Raw genomic sequence first — 15,968 nt, 5'->3', positions numbered from 1 at the left:
GAGAAAGAAAGCTTTTGCTTAGGTCTCCACAATGCTTTTGGTCTGCTTTTTATTGTATTGACAATTGTCTCGCCCCATGGCTCTATGACAAGCGAAAAAAAAAGGATGTTCTGAGGCGCGCGTAACAGTTATGGTATTATGCCACAGCAGTAATTATTTATTCACCCACCCACATCGATGCAAGGAGGTTGCGTACATTAAATAAAATTAGTTTTCTGCAGCTTTTGCTCCTCCTCCATGTATGAAATGCGAAACTCGTGCAGTTTCCTATGATACTGGCAAATACGCTAGCATCGACCACACAGAGCTATTGCTATGGTTCTGATGGCAGCGTTTACGTGGAAATTGGCCTCGTATATAGGCCTACTATACTTCGTGAGCACTGCGAATGAGGTAAGGGCAGCCAAAACATTGTTTTGATATTGCAGTGCTGGTTTAGAAGAATGTATTATTTTATGCACTTTTTTGTCGACGAAATATTCCAGAGCATGATCACCATTTGTAGCACAACGTCTCCTATAAATATATTGTTTGAGCACATGTGACTATGTGCAGGAAGGAATAATGGAAAAGAAATGGCATGACGTTGCAGCAATTTTACCAAATATGAATGGTTCAATAATATTAAAATGGAGAAACCATAGTATAGAAAGCTGACTAAACAACTGTTGAAGCTTGTTATTAGCAAGGAATCAGTCACAATATGGGAACTCATATTTTATTCTGGTTCAAAAATGCGCAACGTTCTAGCAGCATTGCCAGGCATATCCTCTGAAAGCAGGCGAGAAACGACAACAAATATGCAGATGCTGCACTCACGTTATGAATCTAATGTCAGTTACGTCCAGCTGGAGAGGGCTTCCTCAACACGACAAGGTCATCACAAATAATAACTAAGTGTATCTACTTGTACGCGTGCGTAAACCCAAAATTGCATGTAAAGCATACAAATTGCCGCTGCTTGGCTAGGAGATTAAAACTTACGCCGTGGAATGTGAGTACACACTATATAACTTTAGATTGCCTTCAGTGGCGTAGCCAGAAATCTTGTTCGGGGGGGGGCTCAGGTTGCAGCGCGGCCTTTTCCTTATACAATTGTTTGAGGGATCACACACATGAAGAATAACTGCATTACCATTGCCAATGCAATTGCATATTAGATGCTGCACACGAATTATTGAACGCTACGCACTGTGAATACACGCTAAATATGTATTTTTTCATAAAAATATACTCGTATGTCCCCCAAATTCTGGCAGAAATAACTGATCTCAATGCTTCCGCGTTTTTCTTTTGTCAATTTATTAAGTACAGAAAATATCACGCGAACTTCAGAACTATATCAGTTCAAAACCAGCAACGCAGTGCATGTAGCTAACATGAAAAGACGTAAAGGCCATGAAATTAACAAGTTGAGGACAGATATTTTGATGAATCTATGTCATTCAAGAACCTTGTTTACATTTTTGTACACATGCAACGGCCAGTGACGCTGTCCTTCGTTGCAATAGATTGCGCAGGAGCAGCTGTTACCGGTCATGTATTGTGAGTAATTGCACCGAAATTATAGTCGCAACAGTGAGTACATATAAAAAACAGGAGTTCAGCAAAGTAGACAAAGAAGCATGGAATATACAAATGCGAAGATGCAACTTGATAAAGGGCAAAAAGTGTCGCTGAAAACAAAGTTCACTGCTTGTATACACAAAACCTCACAACAAAATACTTAAATGTGCTTATAAGTCTCCAATAAATCAACGTATCTAAGCAAACGCAACTGTATATAATGCCTCAAACAAAACAAATAAACATGTTGCTTAGTCACAGTAAACTTTACGCATAGAAAGACAGGTGATCCAGGCAACAATAATACTATGATTGCAGAAATTGTGACATGTACTTGGGCCATGCTGCGGTCGTGACAGCACCATATGGGTAGAATAATAGAGGAGGTGCAGATTTGAGTACGAAAATGTGCATTTTAGCTGCCTGCATAGCGGCAACAATTCTTCTGCACCCAAAATCAAAGAAGGCTATTGCTTTATTTCAAAAAGTAAGTAAGAGCATGTAGCCAAAAAAGAAAGAAAAGGACAAACGAAAGCCACAGATGATGCGGCAAGTTGAAGTACCCAATATCCAAGTGTGTTTGTTGCGAAACGCTGCGTGGGCCGGGCTTTCAATGGGCAAGGTCGGTCAAAATTGGTTATTGATGTCCTCGTAATTTTCGTATTCGCATAATAATTTTGATCATGATGCTAACTGTTACATTAAATGGTGAAGTTTTCTGCGGTTTTAAAAGCTAATGAACAGTCATACGTTTTCATAATTACGAGTTTATGGACCTGACAACACAGAGCTTTTTACTTGAACTGATGTGTGCTGATTTGCTGTCTAAAGGACAAACTCCACTCGGCGGGAAGTTTAGCGAAGCGGTCAATGACTTCGGACACGTTGATGCCGACGTCTCTGTGGGTGTATAAAAGATCCAGCCTAACCATGCGTTCCTCAGACATTGTAGAGCGCAAGTAGTTTTGTAGTAATCTCATGTTTGAAAATACTTGCTCTGCGCTGGCAGTGGCCACGAGATCGGTGTCTAAAATTTTCAGCAGTTTGTACACATTTACATAGTTCTTCCAGTCGCATGAGAGAGAGTCTATTCTGGTGATAAAACCTATATACACTTCTTCGGTGTCGTTGGCGTCGTTGTTTAGGTACCTTGCACAAACAGTAAGGTGTTTGATTCCAACAATATATGTCGTTTCGTCAGCAAGTACGGAGAAGTAACTTTAGTGTTTACTTTTGCATCTAGGCTTTCTTTGATAATTTTACCACAAATTTCTATAATTTGGTATTGTACATCTGGGCTTAAATACGAGGCATTACTGGGCCAACTTTCCAAATGGTTCTTCAGATATGTATCTGCACAATCAGCTCGCATGCGAAGAAGCACTTTGCAAATACCAGTATTTCCAGCCGGGGCTTTTCTTTAATCCATAGGACCACTGTCACTATGGCCACGGAGAGCCAGACTTCATCTCCCGCAAAAAAGAACTGTCTCAATAATAGGCCGCTCTCTTCTGTTTTCTCTTATTTCAATTTGCCTGCCCTGGTCCAGCGGATCGATCACATTGGGCGAGATTCCTGAAAATGTTTGGAGAAATTTATCAGCTGCCAGCTGACAGTCACGCTTATATTTAGTATTTTCGTGTATGGAAGATTACGAGCGCGTGGTTCGATTTCTGGAACGGCGTGAATACGAGGGCTCCAGTGCATGTTTGTTGTCCCAATATTTTTAAGAACATAAACCCATGAAGTTCCAGAATTGAAAATCTAAAGCCCGCCTTTGAAAATGTCAGTGCACCTTTCGTGTCAAAAGATTATGAGAACTTTATACCCACAAAGTTTCGGAATTGAAATCCATGCGCTCCTTAGAGTCTACGGCCGCTGCGAGATGCCGTGACGCGCCCGCTTGCTATCGAAAAGCCCTTGAAGCTTCGGGCTGGGATGGGGCTCCTTGCGTTATGTGACTCCAAGCGCAGAATTCCAAGCGCAAGTTCGTGAGGCAATGTTCAAGGCATGGGTGCAGATGGGGAGGATAGGAGCAGGAGAGGGGAGGCTCGATGTGATTGTTTGTGCAAGCTGTGTCAACACAAGCGTTATTCGCCGATTAATGAAGCTCTCTGCTCACTGCAGTAGCCTGAAAAGGTGAACAGTGTAGCACTGCCACTGGGGATGGGACAGCGGCCGTTACGCTGGCGTGTGACGTGTAGGCTGAACTGGAGAACGCTGCCCACCAGACTTCTCTATTAAAGTGGCGGTAATAAATTCATAGCGTTGGCTGGTATAGGTAAATGTGTGCACCAATATATTACCTGTTTTGTTTTCCAACAAATTTTTAACTGACCATTAGAAATAGCGCTATTTCACTTTTTAGCTGTACTGTAGAGGCGTAAGTTATCCGTATGAGAAATCGTAATGTCTAGTTAGATTATTAAAAAGATTCACTAATTATATTTTTATGTATTACCTTGCTCCTCAGCCGCACATCTCAGCCATGCCGTAAGAAAGGCATGTTTTCTGAGGAATATTTGCAATACTTCTAGCACTTTTTGAGATAGCGGTCCTGAATTGCACAAAGAAATACAATGGCATTTCCGCTTGCGGTTTGCCAGAAATGTGGGTAAGTCAGAAATTATTAAAAGTGTAAATGCAGTGCCATCTGTCCCGGCAAAGATGCGGTTCCGGTACCTCGGATTATTCTCACAGCAGCTCGTGTGCCCCCTTTCCACTTGGGAGCTCAACGCTGAGCCACTTTGTTACGTCGAAGCCTTCCTTATGTAGTTTAGTAGTGTAGGGAGGCTTCCCTGTAAATCTTCAACGCTTCAAGCTGAAATTTCGACTGCTTGCTCACAGGAGACTGTTGACGTTTATTGCCACTGAGAGGCTGCAACGACATTTTAAAAATATCCTCGGGAGTTATCATTCGCGATAAAATTTAGATGTTGCCTAAGAACACTTTGTTGAAGGGGTAATTGGTGTTGATGCATGCGTTATAAAACACGGCGTACGCTTTTATTCGGCAGGTAATCATCACGAACAATAGATACCAGAAATTTGAGAAGTTCGTGCTGCGGCAACCGATCACCTAAATGTTCTATTCTTGCCGTGCAGATTTAACGCAAGATAGCACTTAATCTTAACATGTTAAATGTTCGTACATAATAGTGCAGATCGGGGATTACTGCCTTTGAATGCGCCGTGAGTCCTCTTGCGTAGGTCCCCACATTTTAATGACTTTCCACAACTCTTCAATTACGTCGCGTACTTCTACCGATAGTCATACGCCATTCGTGACACACCCATATATCCTCTGAAGTGCGGTTGCGTTTTCTGCAATGATATTCTTAACCAATTTTCGTAACCTGTTTTCGAAAAAGTTTGGGAGGAACGTTCCCCGTGGGTGTTTTCTTACCAAATTCTCCTCGTTGTTTAGTCGTTTAGTTGTTTACAGTAGTTAGGTATAACCTAAAGGGCCGATCTGGGTACATGCTGAATCGTGGGGTTAAAGCTGGATTTTCCTGAGCGCCCGTTCGGCATCAAAACATATACATAAATAAACCTTTGGCGTTCCAAATGTAAGTTGAACATTTTACGTTCTGGCAATGCCAGTACTTGTTTTTTCCACAGCTGAAGAAATGGAGCTTTGTTTATTATGCTAGGATTTTGTGTGCTTATATATTTATGTGTACGTATAAACTTTAAAAATATAATGGTTGTTTGCTATATATGCAGTTCCTATGTAATCATTCCTCACGCTATACCCAACAGATTTTAATACACCTATTTAATTATCATGAAGCTATCGCTTGAGAAAGATATTTCTTCATTTTCAGTTCATGTCTGTATCGCATTCTCAATACATTTCTTTCAGGTCATTGGCTACAAAATCAATGGGGGAGGTAAGCTATTGTTATTATATGTATTAATGGTTTACCATGTCCTATGTTTGACATGTAATTTTGTCTGCTTCATTTGTTCAAGAAAACTCGGCTCGGTCGTGTGAAGCGGATAATCAACCGATTTAAACAGATTCATTTACCCAGCCGGTGCATTGATGACAGTACCTACCTTGCCGCAAAGGAATCGCTTTTCCAGTTGTAAATTTTATTATGACTAATGAAGGGGAAGTAACTCGCTGATGTAACAAGCCTAACATCATTCGTGTTTGGATATGCTAACAGACGAGCGAGGTCATTATGACAGAACCCCTTTTCCAGCACGCGTTAATTGCTTTAAGCACTGATTTTTTAAAGACTTACTAACAAGTGAAACAATGTATCGAATAGTAAAGTGTATCAGCAGAGTGTTACTATTTTTATTATAAACCACTGTCATGCATTATTTTGCCTGGCTTGCTTGGAAACTGGTATGTTTTTAATGCGGCGATTGCGTTTATGTTCCTTTCCTCGTTCCAAGTCTTTTAACTTGTTTCGTGACACACACTGCCATAACCTCTAGGGGGGATAACAGTAAATAAATTTTTAAGTACGTAAATAAATACATACACACATACATGCATACATACATGCATACATACATACATACATACATACATACATACATACATACATACATACATACATACATACATACATACATACATACATACATACATATACTCCTACCTGCTTTTTCCTCTAAATTTGGATTGAAGGCAACGGTGAGGGGAATATCTACGCGAACGCTATCTCAGAATATTCTCAGGACTTTTATGGGTACATTGTGTGTGTGTGTGTGTGTGTGTTGGATGGGAGGGGTCTCCCCATCCCCATTGGCTAGGCTACTGTAAATAGTCACCTTATATGTATGTCTGATTGCCGATAGAAGACGTAACACCATGTGTGTTGATTGAAAACGTCGACAAAAAGGTGCGGAGGGTAGCCAAATAAACTGTGGCGCTTAGAGCAAAACTGATGAGCCCCGCCTCAAGTATACAATGTCAAAGCGGTACTGCTAAGTGCACTTTCCTGCGGAACGTGCTAATCCGGCACTACGCTATCGCACAAGACTCGCGCTTAGTAATTTGTGCGAGGTATTGCGCTACGCAGAGACTCCGATATTAGTGGCATCTGGGCAATCATTTCTGACGCAATGCGTGGTGGACGTTGTGCGCCTGGCAAAGAAGCAGTGCTCGGGAAAGTTGGTGTTGTTAAGAGATAGAGGCTGCTACTGTCGCAATAAGTGGAATGAGAACCAGAAGAATTGCTGAAGTTATTTATTATTTCCTTCTCGCTGCATATCGCTAAGGCGATATGAGGGGTTTGTTATTTATTTAAAATACCTTGCAGGCCCATAGGGGATTGTGTAAGGGGGTCGTAAGAATTCCAACAGTGTGTACCCAACCAGAATAAAACAACACGGTGAATCAAATTTGAGCACATAATCTCAGTGCAGAAGAGAAGACCAAGCAATGCGGAAATAAGAAAAATTATGGCACACATGCTATGATGAAAACTGCATACTTGCTACTGTACTTGCAATTCCGCCCACAAAGCGCGTGTACTGTCAGCCGCCTTTGCGGCAGTGCTGGGCTGATGCAAGTCGCCGTGAGATCGGTATATACTGGCAACTACTCCAGCACTCTCTTTGTGTGTGCTTGAACGCCTCTTTCTTACTCCCGAAAAATAATTTATCTTGCTCAGCAGGATGTTATTAGATTTCTCAAGTATTTTGTTCAACAATTCTTTCATCTAGCGGAAAAAACGTTCCGGGGACAAAATAATCAAAACTGGGAGTATTCGTGGTAAAATGCTTCGTCCGCAAAGCTTAGATTAAAATCTGTGTGCACATTGTATGTTGTTGTTTATGTAACGTGAATGCAATTGTTAAACTGTTACAAAAGTCTTGTTTTATGCATTGTGGCATTGTAAATAATACCCGAATGCGCAGAATACACGCACTTTCCATTGCACGATGCATTTCAGATTGTGGCATGGCCGAAATGTCTCCTACCCCTAGAATAGTGGGCGGGAAGAACGTCATAAAGCAGCAACAGCCATGGGTCGTGAGTGCCGTGCTTCCAATTTATATTACTGTATAGATCGCAGCATCTCAATTAGTTATATAGCAGTACCCACCTTACAATTTGATGTATACATTGTGAAGTCACGATCCTTTTCTTTTCGTACATCTAAAATTTGAATGGTCTCCGGAGAGCTTTGTACGATGTTATTTTTAGCTGATGCGACGTATTTGATTTCAAGCACAGTTAACTCAAGGAATTTTCAAGCATTTTGCAAAGAAAAGAATGATTTATAAGCTAAATACGATATTTCAAAAGCTTCAGTTAGTCTCGTGACTGTCTTATTCGATGCTTTTCGCGTTGTGTTCCTGCTGTTTGCTGAACTTGATTTCACCGATCGGTTTTGCTTGTGCAGTACACAAAATGCATAAGAATAGGCAGTGGCAGGCTTTCGTTTGCACTGTATTTGCCAGAGTATTTTAGCTGGACCTTACTGATGGCATGTGCAGGTAAACCTGCAGGTGTATTTTGTTGAGGACAAGAAGAAGTCGTCAGCTCATCCCTGTGGTGGAACGCTGATAACGCGCCGATTTGTGCTGACGGCAGCCCGGTGTGTTCTCAGGGCGTGAGTATTTAAACGAATTATTTAGTACTAATATGATTAGCGAGTAACCGTAGACAGGCTCATCAGGTAGCAGAGCGGGAAGTAAAAAAAATGGACTGCTTTTATACAGCCAGGAATGATTTGCTTTGTTCGGTGTAGCAAGTGTAACTAATTTACTAAATGCTCTTAAGTGTTTTACCTCGACTCGCAGAGAGAGAAAGAAACATAGAGAGGCAAGAAAATGCAGGCAGGCTAACCAGACGCATGTCTGGTTTGCTACCCTGCAGTAGGGTAAAAGATAACAGGGTCAAGCGAGAAAAAGCACTAGCCACGCGCAGTCTTGTAGCAGCACACCCTGTCTAGAATCGGTTGTAGATACCTGTCGACTTCAAATACTGAACAACGCCTTCGATGCTTACTGCGCCAGTTGTGCGTGTACCGATAGGCGGTACTGGACGTCATAATGAGACCGAAAGTACTGACGTGTTAGGTATTTCCTTCAATTCTGCAGGAGTCGCACGTATGTGTGTATGATTTGCACTCAAGTGCTGCGCAAATGTTTACAGCTGCTTTCTGCATCGAAACATTTTCACTTAGAGCTACTGCACCAGCTCATTGGTATAGCTGCATTCTGCATCCATGCTTTCTGTATCAAAGTTTTCTGCATCAAAACGTCCACATTATGCACGGTGCCCACGATAAAATGAAAAAAAATGCCACCTTGACCACAAATGGCACTGGCTAACATTCATGAGACTGTGTCGTAATTGTATTTAAATATATACCGATCCAAGTCTGAAAGTTCGCATTCTAAGCTAAAGATACCATATTGAAAACATTCACTTTGGATCGCGACTGTCTTATTCGATGCTCTTCGCGTTCTGTTCTTGCTGTTTTATGTTGCACCGTTGGAGAATCGGTGAAGCATTGCAGGCGTTAAGCAGAGGTACTGCGTGTCGAAAAAATTTCTGGACAAAAATTTTTCTTCTCATTGTCATTTCTCAGTTATTAGGAATGTGAAAGTATTCTCAATTTTAACTGTCATTTGTTATTATTTTTACAATTTGCCAGAAAAGACCTGCTCATTTTCGTGATGCTTGCCGTGGCTTCTTTCACCACTTGTTTCGAATAGTTATTAAGACCGAGCTCTTCGGTGCTCCTGATTCGTCATACTACTTCGTAACAGTAAGTTCTGTACCCCTTCAGCCTCGACAAAGGAAAGGGATCATTGGCTAGCATCGTGGAAGTGTACCACAACGAAACAGAGAGGAGAAAAGGTGGCTTCCGCAGAGCGCGGGATATAATTATTCATCCAGGCTTTGATCCACTTACCAGATTACACAACATCGCTTTGCTCAGGGTAAGTTCTCAAGACGTGTGAATGGACGCACTGCCTTATGCTTTCTTTTTTTTGATCAACCGCTTCGTCTTAGATAATAGCAATTGCGAATGTTTTAGGCATTCACCAATGACCTTTTCTGCACTCCGCTTTATACATCGTGCCCAGGGCTGCATGAAATAGCATGGTTTTGGGGGGGGCGGGGTGTATACCAACTAGAGAATTCGCTGTATATTACAAGGAATTATGTTAAGCTTCATTATGATGAATAAAGTTTATTACCAAGAGGTAACCAACTTTTCTCCAGTTGAACTTGGATATATGGAACCCACATATACCGAATTAGTGCGTGTAAAGAACAGCTGTACGATCCCCTTGAAAATTTCAGTATAAAACATTTATTTGATATATAGGCTTATCTATATATCGAGCCTTCTTGTGATCCCTTCAAATTCGATATATCCGGGTTGAACTGTATGCCGCTCGCAATAGGTTCTTCTAGACTATGTTAGGTTTGGATTTTTGCCGATTTGACTTTTCCATTTCCACCGCTTCGCGATTGCCTCGCAATGTTAGCGCTATGAATAGCACTGACTGAAAAATGACAGCACTTGTTTCCCATTGATGCATGTAACCTAAATCATCCGCTGTGATGTTCCAAAGAAGCAGCATGAAGTTCACGGGACAAAATATTAATTGGACATACAAAGTAAACCAAGCTATATCGAGAGGAAAATGTAAAATCCAAGCCTTTGTTTAATTACTAATCTATGACCGAGTGCCAGAGGGATAACATTTTGCTTATCTACAGTGCCACAAACTTCTACCTTTATCTTACTTAGCATTTTCATGGTGCTCAACGCTGCTTTTTACCATCTTTCTGTACCTGTGGACGAATGTGTCTTCTTCCTTTTCTCTAGTCCGTAGATCCCTTGTTGAGTACTCGTAATAGACATTTAGTTGCATGCCAAGCCTTTTCCCCGTATAACCTCTCCACCTACTCTCATCAGCGTGTCTGTGTTTTAAGAATCAAGTTGGTTAATTAATGAGCGCTCTTTCGAATACATTCTTGAATAGGCACTTCGTGCTCATAGTGTATGGTTATAAGGTGTGAATAACGTAATGTTGCACTGCGTGTTCATAAGACTATTGCCCTAGATAACTCATTGCCTAGGGCAATATTTATTTTCTGTTATTGCGATAGCAATTATATGGACGCTCCAGGTGCATTCCGGCCGTCGGCGTCACTGTCGCTGGGAGGTTCCGTATAAAGTAAAGAGCGATAAAATCATCGCCGCGCGCCGTATGCTCTACGTTCGAGTGAAAGCGTGGAAGCATGAGCCGGCGATCGCGGCTCAATCTCGCGCACTGAAAGCGGGAAGGAAGCGCGCCGTTTTCCAGTCGCGCACAATGCTCCGGAGGAAAGGTAGGGGAGGGGGGGGTGTATTGCTCCGCGCAGCCCGAGCGACCGCACGCTCCAGCCGGGCCGAGGGTAGGGAGGAGGGAGGCCACGTACTACGCCACGCGCTCCTCCCTTGGGCGGCGGTATCTTGAAAGCTATCTGCGGTGGTGGAAGAGTCCTTCCTCAAGCTCGGTGTTTTCGCGGTTTAGTTCGCGTTGGTGCAGGCCGCGGGATGAATGTCAATTCGCTTGCCGCGGCTGCCGCTCTCACTCATTATATCGGTTTGACAGCATGTTTCCACGGTCATCGAGTCAGATGCGCTCATGTTTGCTTGCGCACGCGTGACACCCTTGCTGTAAATTTAGATTAGTATGCCTATGTTTACAAGTTTACACGGCCGTTAAAGCTACTATCCTTACTTCATACAGGTGTCCACTAGTTTGCTATCGCCATCGATGCTTCGCCTTTCGGGCGAAACTGCTACTTTTTTTCTTTTATTTTAAACATCGCCCATTTTGTTGTAAATTTTATTTTGCAGCTTTTTAAACCTGTTCCGAAGAGTAACCATGCACGTCCAATATGTCTCATGGACAAGAAAGAAGAGCTCATGCGAAAGAATGCAACTGTGCTTGGATGGGGCTGTAAGTAATCAATTGGCTTAAGAATAATGCCTAACTTTTACACAGCTCTGCATCCTTCCTGCGCAAAACAATATTCTCATTGTGGAGATTCTCCGAACCTGTTCTGGAAAACCACAAAATGAAAAGTAGGGCGAATGACAGTGACATCGTGCAACCTAGCGAAGGGGCTATTATTGAATAAAAAAAACAATTTAAAATTCAAGTGCTTGCTCATCCGGTTATACCAAAATAAATTGGTCGACGTCAACGACTTCGAAGATCGGGTAGGTTGTTTCAAAGGCGCAGCAGCACTGGGGTACGTACCAGTGCAGGCATAGGGCGTACGGGCACTAGGATACAAAAATGACGTAAGCAAATGCACAACACACGTTTATTGACGCCCTAGACACTTACACGCTGAACATGTTACAGCTAGTGGGGGTCTTACGGTGTAATTTCGCAATCATGCTCATTCCCTATTCACAGTGGGATCGTTCTACGGAGGAGGTCGTTTGGGCACTGGCGTAGTGAAAGGAGCTTAGTACTGGTGGCGCCTGATATTGCCTTGCGCTGGTCGTGCTCGGCGCTTACGAACGTACTTGGGCCTGTTGCGCTTGCCTCTATTTCCCTTTGTGAGGCGCTATTTTTTCATTACATTTTTCGCTTAAAACCTGCAAAACGACACTCAGGATGACTTAAAAAATTGTTTGACACAATTTTTTAATAAATTCTGCCCAACAGTTCTCGTAAAAAAGTGGTACATATATGTACCGCTGTCTTTATTACAGGGTATGAAAAGTAGTACACATTTGTACCGCTGTCCTCTGGTGATATCAATAAAAAAGAATGTGTAACTGACATAATATTTACAAATCAATTGTGCTCTTCACTTGCCAAATGGTCCGAAGCATTCAACTCGAAAAAAGACGCGTAAAAAAAACTCGCGCACGTTTTTACTTCTTGCTTTTCAGGGCTGCCGTCACGCCATACAGGGCACTGCATGATTGCAAGTAAAGCTTCTGGACATGGGGTATCATACTGGTACTCGTTATTATAGTGCGCTTGTGGAATTGACTACACATGCACGCAGGACAAAATGTGCTATAACCTGCGATAGCAAGTGGCCCCTTCCGACACTGGACGCGCTTCACCGCATAACACTTCTGTACGACAGAGAAGCTAACTGAGTGCGCTGCAGTGTGATGTTACCACAAGTCCGTTGTCGAGATAACGATAACCCACCGAACCGGGCCCGTGCGATCGGGGGTGTGTGTAAGCAATCGGGAGTCTCCCGGAGAAATGGGGAGAGTTGGAAAGCATGTAAACTAAACCTGAGCGACATGATCGGTGCGATAGCCGCCCGACGAGGCCTAACAAATCAAGCCTGAGAAAGGTTCGTTGAAAACATTGACTAAATAGGGGAACAAAAATGTATGTTTATGGTTGCAAACTAATCACGAGGGTTGACTTAGTAAGCCGGTACAATAAAACAGTTACCAGGCATGTTTACGCAGCGTTCTCGAGAGTTTTCTTCAGGCCACAACAGCAGGTAATGAATATTCAACAAGGTACTTCGAAAAAGAGACTTAGTATGCGCGCCACATGGCGTACTGAAGGAAAAACACACAACAAGCTTCTAAAATACTACAGTAGATGATAGCACTATTAATAGTGGCGCCAATTCAAACCGTTTATTTGTTTATTTGTTTATTAGGTTCGGGTAGTGCTCTGTTTTGCTGCCCAGGTCTCTTCACACTATTTCTAGATCCCTACGTGTTGAATGCAAGGATTCTGTAGCCGAGCAAATGTGAAATTTCCGAAAGACATTGCAGACTTGTAGCCCTTATAACCTCCTAGAGGTTATAAGGACTACAAACCCGACCCCTGCGGCTCGGATCGTCAAACCTACTACCAAGGTGCGCCGCTCTGTAAGCTGCGCGCGAGAATTAAATTTAGCTCCGCTCGCGCCATGATGGGAGCGACATTGGTGCCTTCTGCTCCATTCTATTTTCTGGCCTATTTGCATCTGCACATCTCCTGTTCCTTCTGCTTATTGCTTGCGTATCTCCTTGTGGACACGTGAACTGGGCAATCACTCAGCCGTGATACATGAACCCATAGAGACTTGGCCAAGTCAGCGACTTATGACTTGGCATAAGTGAGTCCGTGTCATGCCATCTGAGAACATCTGTTAAGAGATGTCATTCAGTACGCGGTGACCCCCACCATAAATCGATTTGGTTATGGGTCATCCATCACATCTCATATAAAAAAACGCTAACTTAAATTTGGCTGTTCATAGAAAAAACCGTGTATATGTCTGTTATGCTACATCTTTATGTCACCGATTCTTCTCACTGATTAATCTTTCGTATCAATTCGTCTGAAAGCTTTAGAACAGCTTTCATAAAATTCCCCTCACCTGCTGTGGGTTGAAGCAATGGGTGCTGTAGTTCACGCAGGAAACATCATTTTTCCCCCAGTGGCAGTTTACTCGGCGCAGATGGTAATAGTTCTAAGAGGCAAGCACCAAGGATTACAAAATGATACTGGTAATTCTATCGGCTATATTTATAGCCGATATATATAAATACATATATATATATATATATGTGTGTGTGTGTGTGTGTGTGTGTGTGTGTGTGTGTGTGTGGTTATTTACACAGTTGGTTTAGCGCCTATGTGTACATTCACGAATCTGAGGTTGTGGCACGCTATGACATTGTGAGCCGATTCGAGTTTTTTTATAACTGCAGCAGATTATACACAATTCGACTGATGTTTCCGCTCTTTGTCGTCATCTCTTTGAACCATGGTTTTCTGCCGCAGGGATAACAGAGTCCTTATCGCTACGCTACGCCACTGTGAAGATTGTGCCATTCACTACTTGCCAGAAAAAGCTTGAGGTTATCAGAAAACGCAAGGTTTTAGACAGTAGGACTATGATCTGCACTTCTGGGGTGAAGAAAGGAGCATGCAGAGTAAGTATATGATGCTAAACATTTCTTATCTCGGATGAATCGTACCTGTTGCTTTCACATCGTTATAGATCTCCAGAGATTATCTCATGTATAATATATCGTAAAGATCGCATTCATTCACATTGCTGATCCATTTCCAATAAGACTTTAATATCTAAGGACTTCAACTTGGTTTGTACGAAGGCCGTCACAAGGAAGAACAGTAAAATATTTTGAATTACTATAAAATAATGTTCGGGTGTTAGATGTTTCTATTGTTCTTACCAGAAAGCCGGTGTGCAGATTAGAGAAATCTTGCCCATTGGAGAGAGATAGCATAAACTTTATTGAAAACTGTTCCGGCAGTTTTACTTCGGGCCAAGACGGGGGAAAAAGGGTCTTAACCCTTTGTCCCGCACCACCCTCCGTCGATGACGATGGCGTTGGACGAATGTATACTTGAACAAATTAAGAAAGCTGGTGAAAGTAATAATGCGGATTGTGCTCTATCTTTGCAATAAACAACGCGCATTTGACGTGAGTGCGAGTTAGCGATGAATTCCCTCGTCATTGGCTTGGCCTTTTCTTCTACACAACTGCACCTTCTTTGAAATAATATTTTTCCAGAGGCACATACCTAAAGAATGAACCAACTAGCTCAAAGCAAATTTTCATTGCAACGTTGACATACGCTTGCAGGGTGACGGCGGGGGACCCGTGACCATGAAGAGGAATGGCAACCGCACCTATCAAGTCGGCGTCATATCTTTCCCGCGAAGCTGCGACGCTTCAAGGGATATACCCAGTGCTCACGTGCGCGTGGACTATTATTTTGCGTGGATAAAGAGTGTGGTGGAGTACTACCACAAGTGGCACGTAATGTCACACGTCTCCGCTCGCGGCGACTTTTTCTATTATTAGAGCAGCCGGCTCAGTCTCACTGAAGCTTCTCCAGGCTTTTGTGAAGGGCAATGACGGGAAGGAATGGTACCTAAACTTATCTCGAAGAATATTACTGTGGTGCGCAAAATAATAAAGTGCTGACTCTGAGTTGTTGGTTGAGTACGAGCATCCTTTTGCAATATCGTAATTTGTCTTTGCAACCTTTCGTCCGCCACTCTGTGTGCGCACAGTGGACGAGGGAAAATCAAAATATCGGTAATAAGGAAATGCTTGGCTAAGTGTAGGCTAATGTAGGAAATGCATAGGCTAATCCCGCCTATGCGCATAGACACACGCAGGGGCGTAGCATGAATTTCAGCAATTGGCCTTGGTGTGCGGTTCGTTTGGCCCAATACCCCGACACGATTGTTCGCACCATTCGTTTACTGTGTTATTAACAGGGTTTTGGAGCTTGGTCTCGTGGCCACGTCACTGCTCATCTCGCTGTAGACACTTACTGAGGCTCCTTTGAGCAAATAAATAGTCAGATATCAAAAAAAAAGAAAAGATTAGAAACCCATACTAGACATCAAGGTTTAATTCCTTGAGATTAGAAAGGAAAGACTGGTCGCGAAATGC

At 42.6% G+C, this 15,968-nt stretch overlaps 1 protein-coding gene across 1 annotated transcript; it reads left to right on the top strand.

Moving 5' to 3' along the window:
• The first annotated feature begins 256 nt into the window (after positions 1-256).
• Positions 257-15,491, top strand: LOC119464783 (plasma kallikrein). Its single transcript, XM_037725718.2, has 8 exons — positions 257-393; positions 5,432-5,459; positions 7,485-7,564; positions 8,032-8,147; positions 9,333-9,486; positions 11,406-11,508; positions 14,317-14,468; positions 15,147-15,491. The coding sequence occupies exons 1-8, from the start codon at positions 316-318 to the stop codon at positions 15,366-15,368; spliced, it is 933 nt and encodes a 310-aa protein (XP_037581646.2). The 5' UTR covers positions 257-315; the 3' UTR covers positions 15,369-15,491.
• Positions 15,492-15,968: the final 477 nt, after the last annotated feature.

This window comes from Dermacentor silvarum, chromosome 9 (assembly GCF_013339745.2).
Source record: "Dermacentor silvarum isolate Dsil-2018 chromosome 9, BIME_Dsil_1.4, whole genome shotgun sequence".
In the NCBI taxonomy this organism is placed as follows: domain Eukaryota; kingdom Metazoa; phylum Arthropoda; class Arachnida; order Ixodida; family Ixodidae; genus Dermacentor; species Dermacentor silvarum.
The sequence above is the reverse complement of the archived record's forward strand: the minus strand, read 5'-3'. Positions and strand labels throughout refer to the sequence as shown.

What these genes read in the sequence shown, in the direction of transcription:
- LOC119464783 (XM_037725718.2), top strand. Translation starts at nt 316, where the DNA reads ATGGTTCTGATGGCAGCGTTTACGTGGAAATTGGCCTCGTATATAGGC. An exon ending in AGCAGCAACAGCCATGGGTC is followed by an intron (nt 7,565 to 8,031) that starts GTGAGTGCCGTG and finishes TGGCATGTGCAG; the next exon opens with GTAAACCTGCAGGTGTATTT. An exon ending in ACAACATCGCTTTGCTCAGG is followed by an intron (nt 9,487 to 11,405) that starts GTAAGTTCTCAA and finishes TTTATTTTGCAG; the next exon opens with CTTTTTAAACCTGTTCCGAA.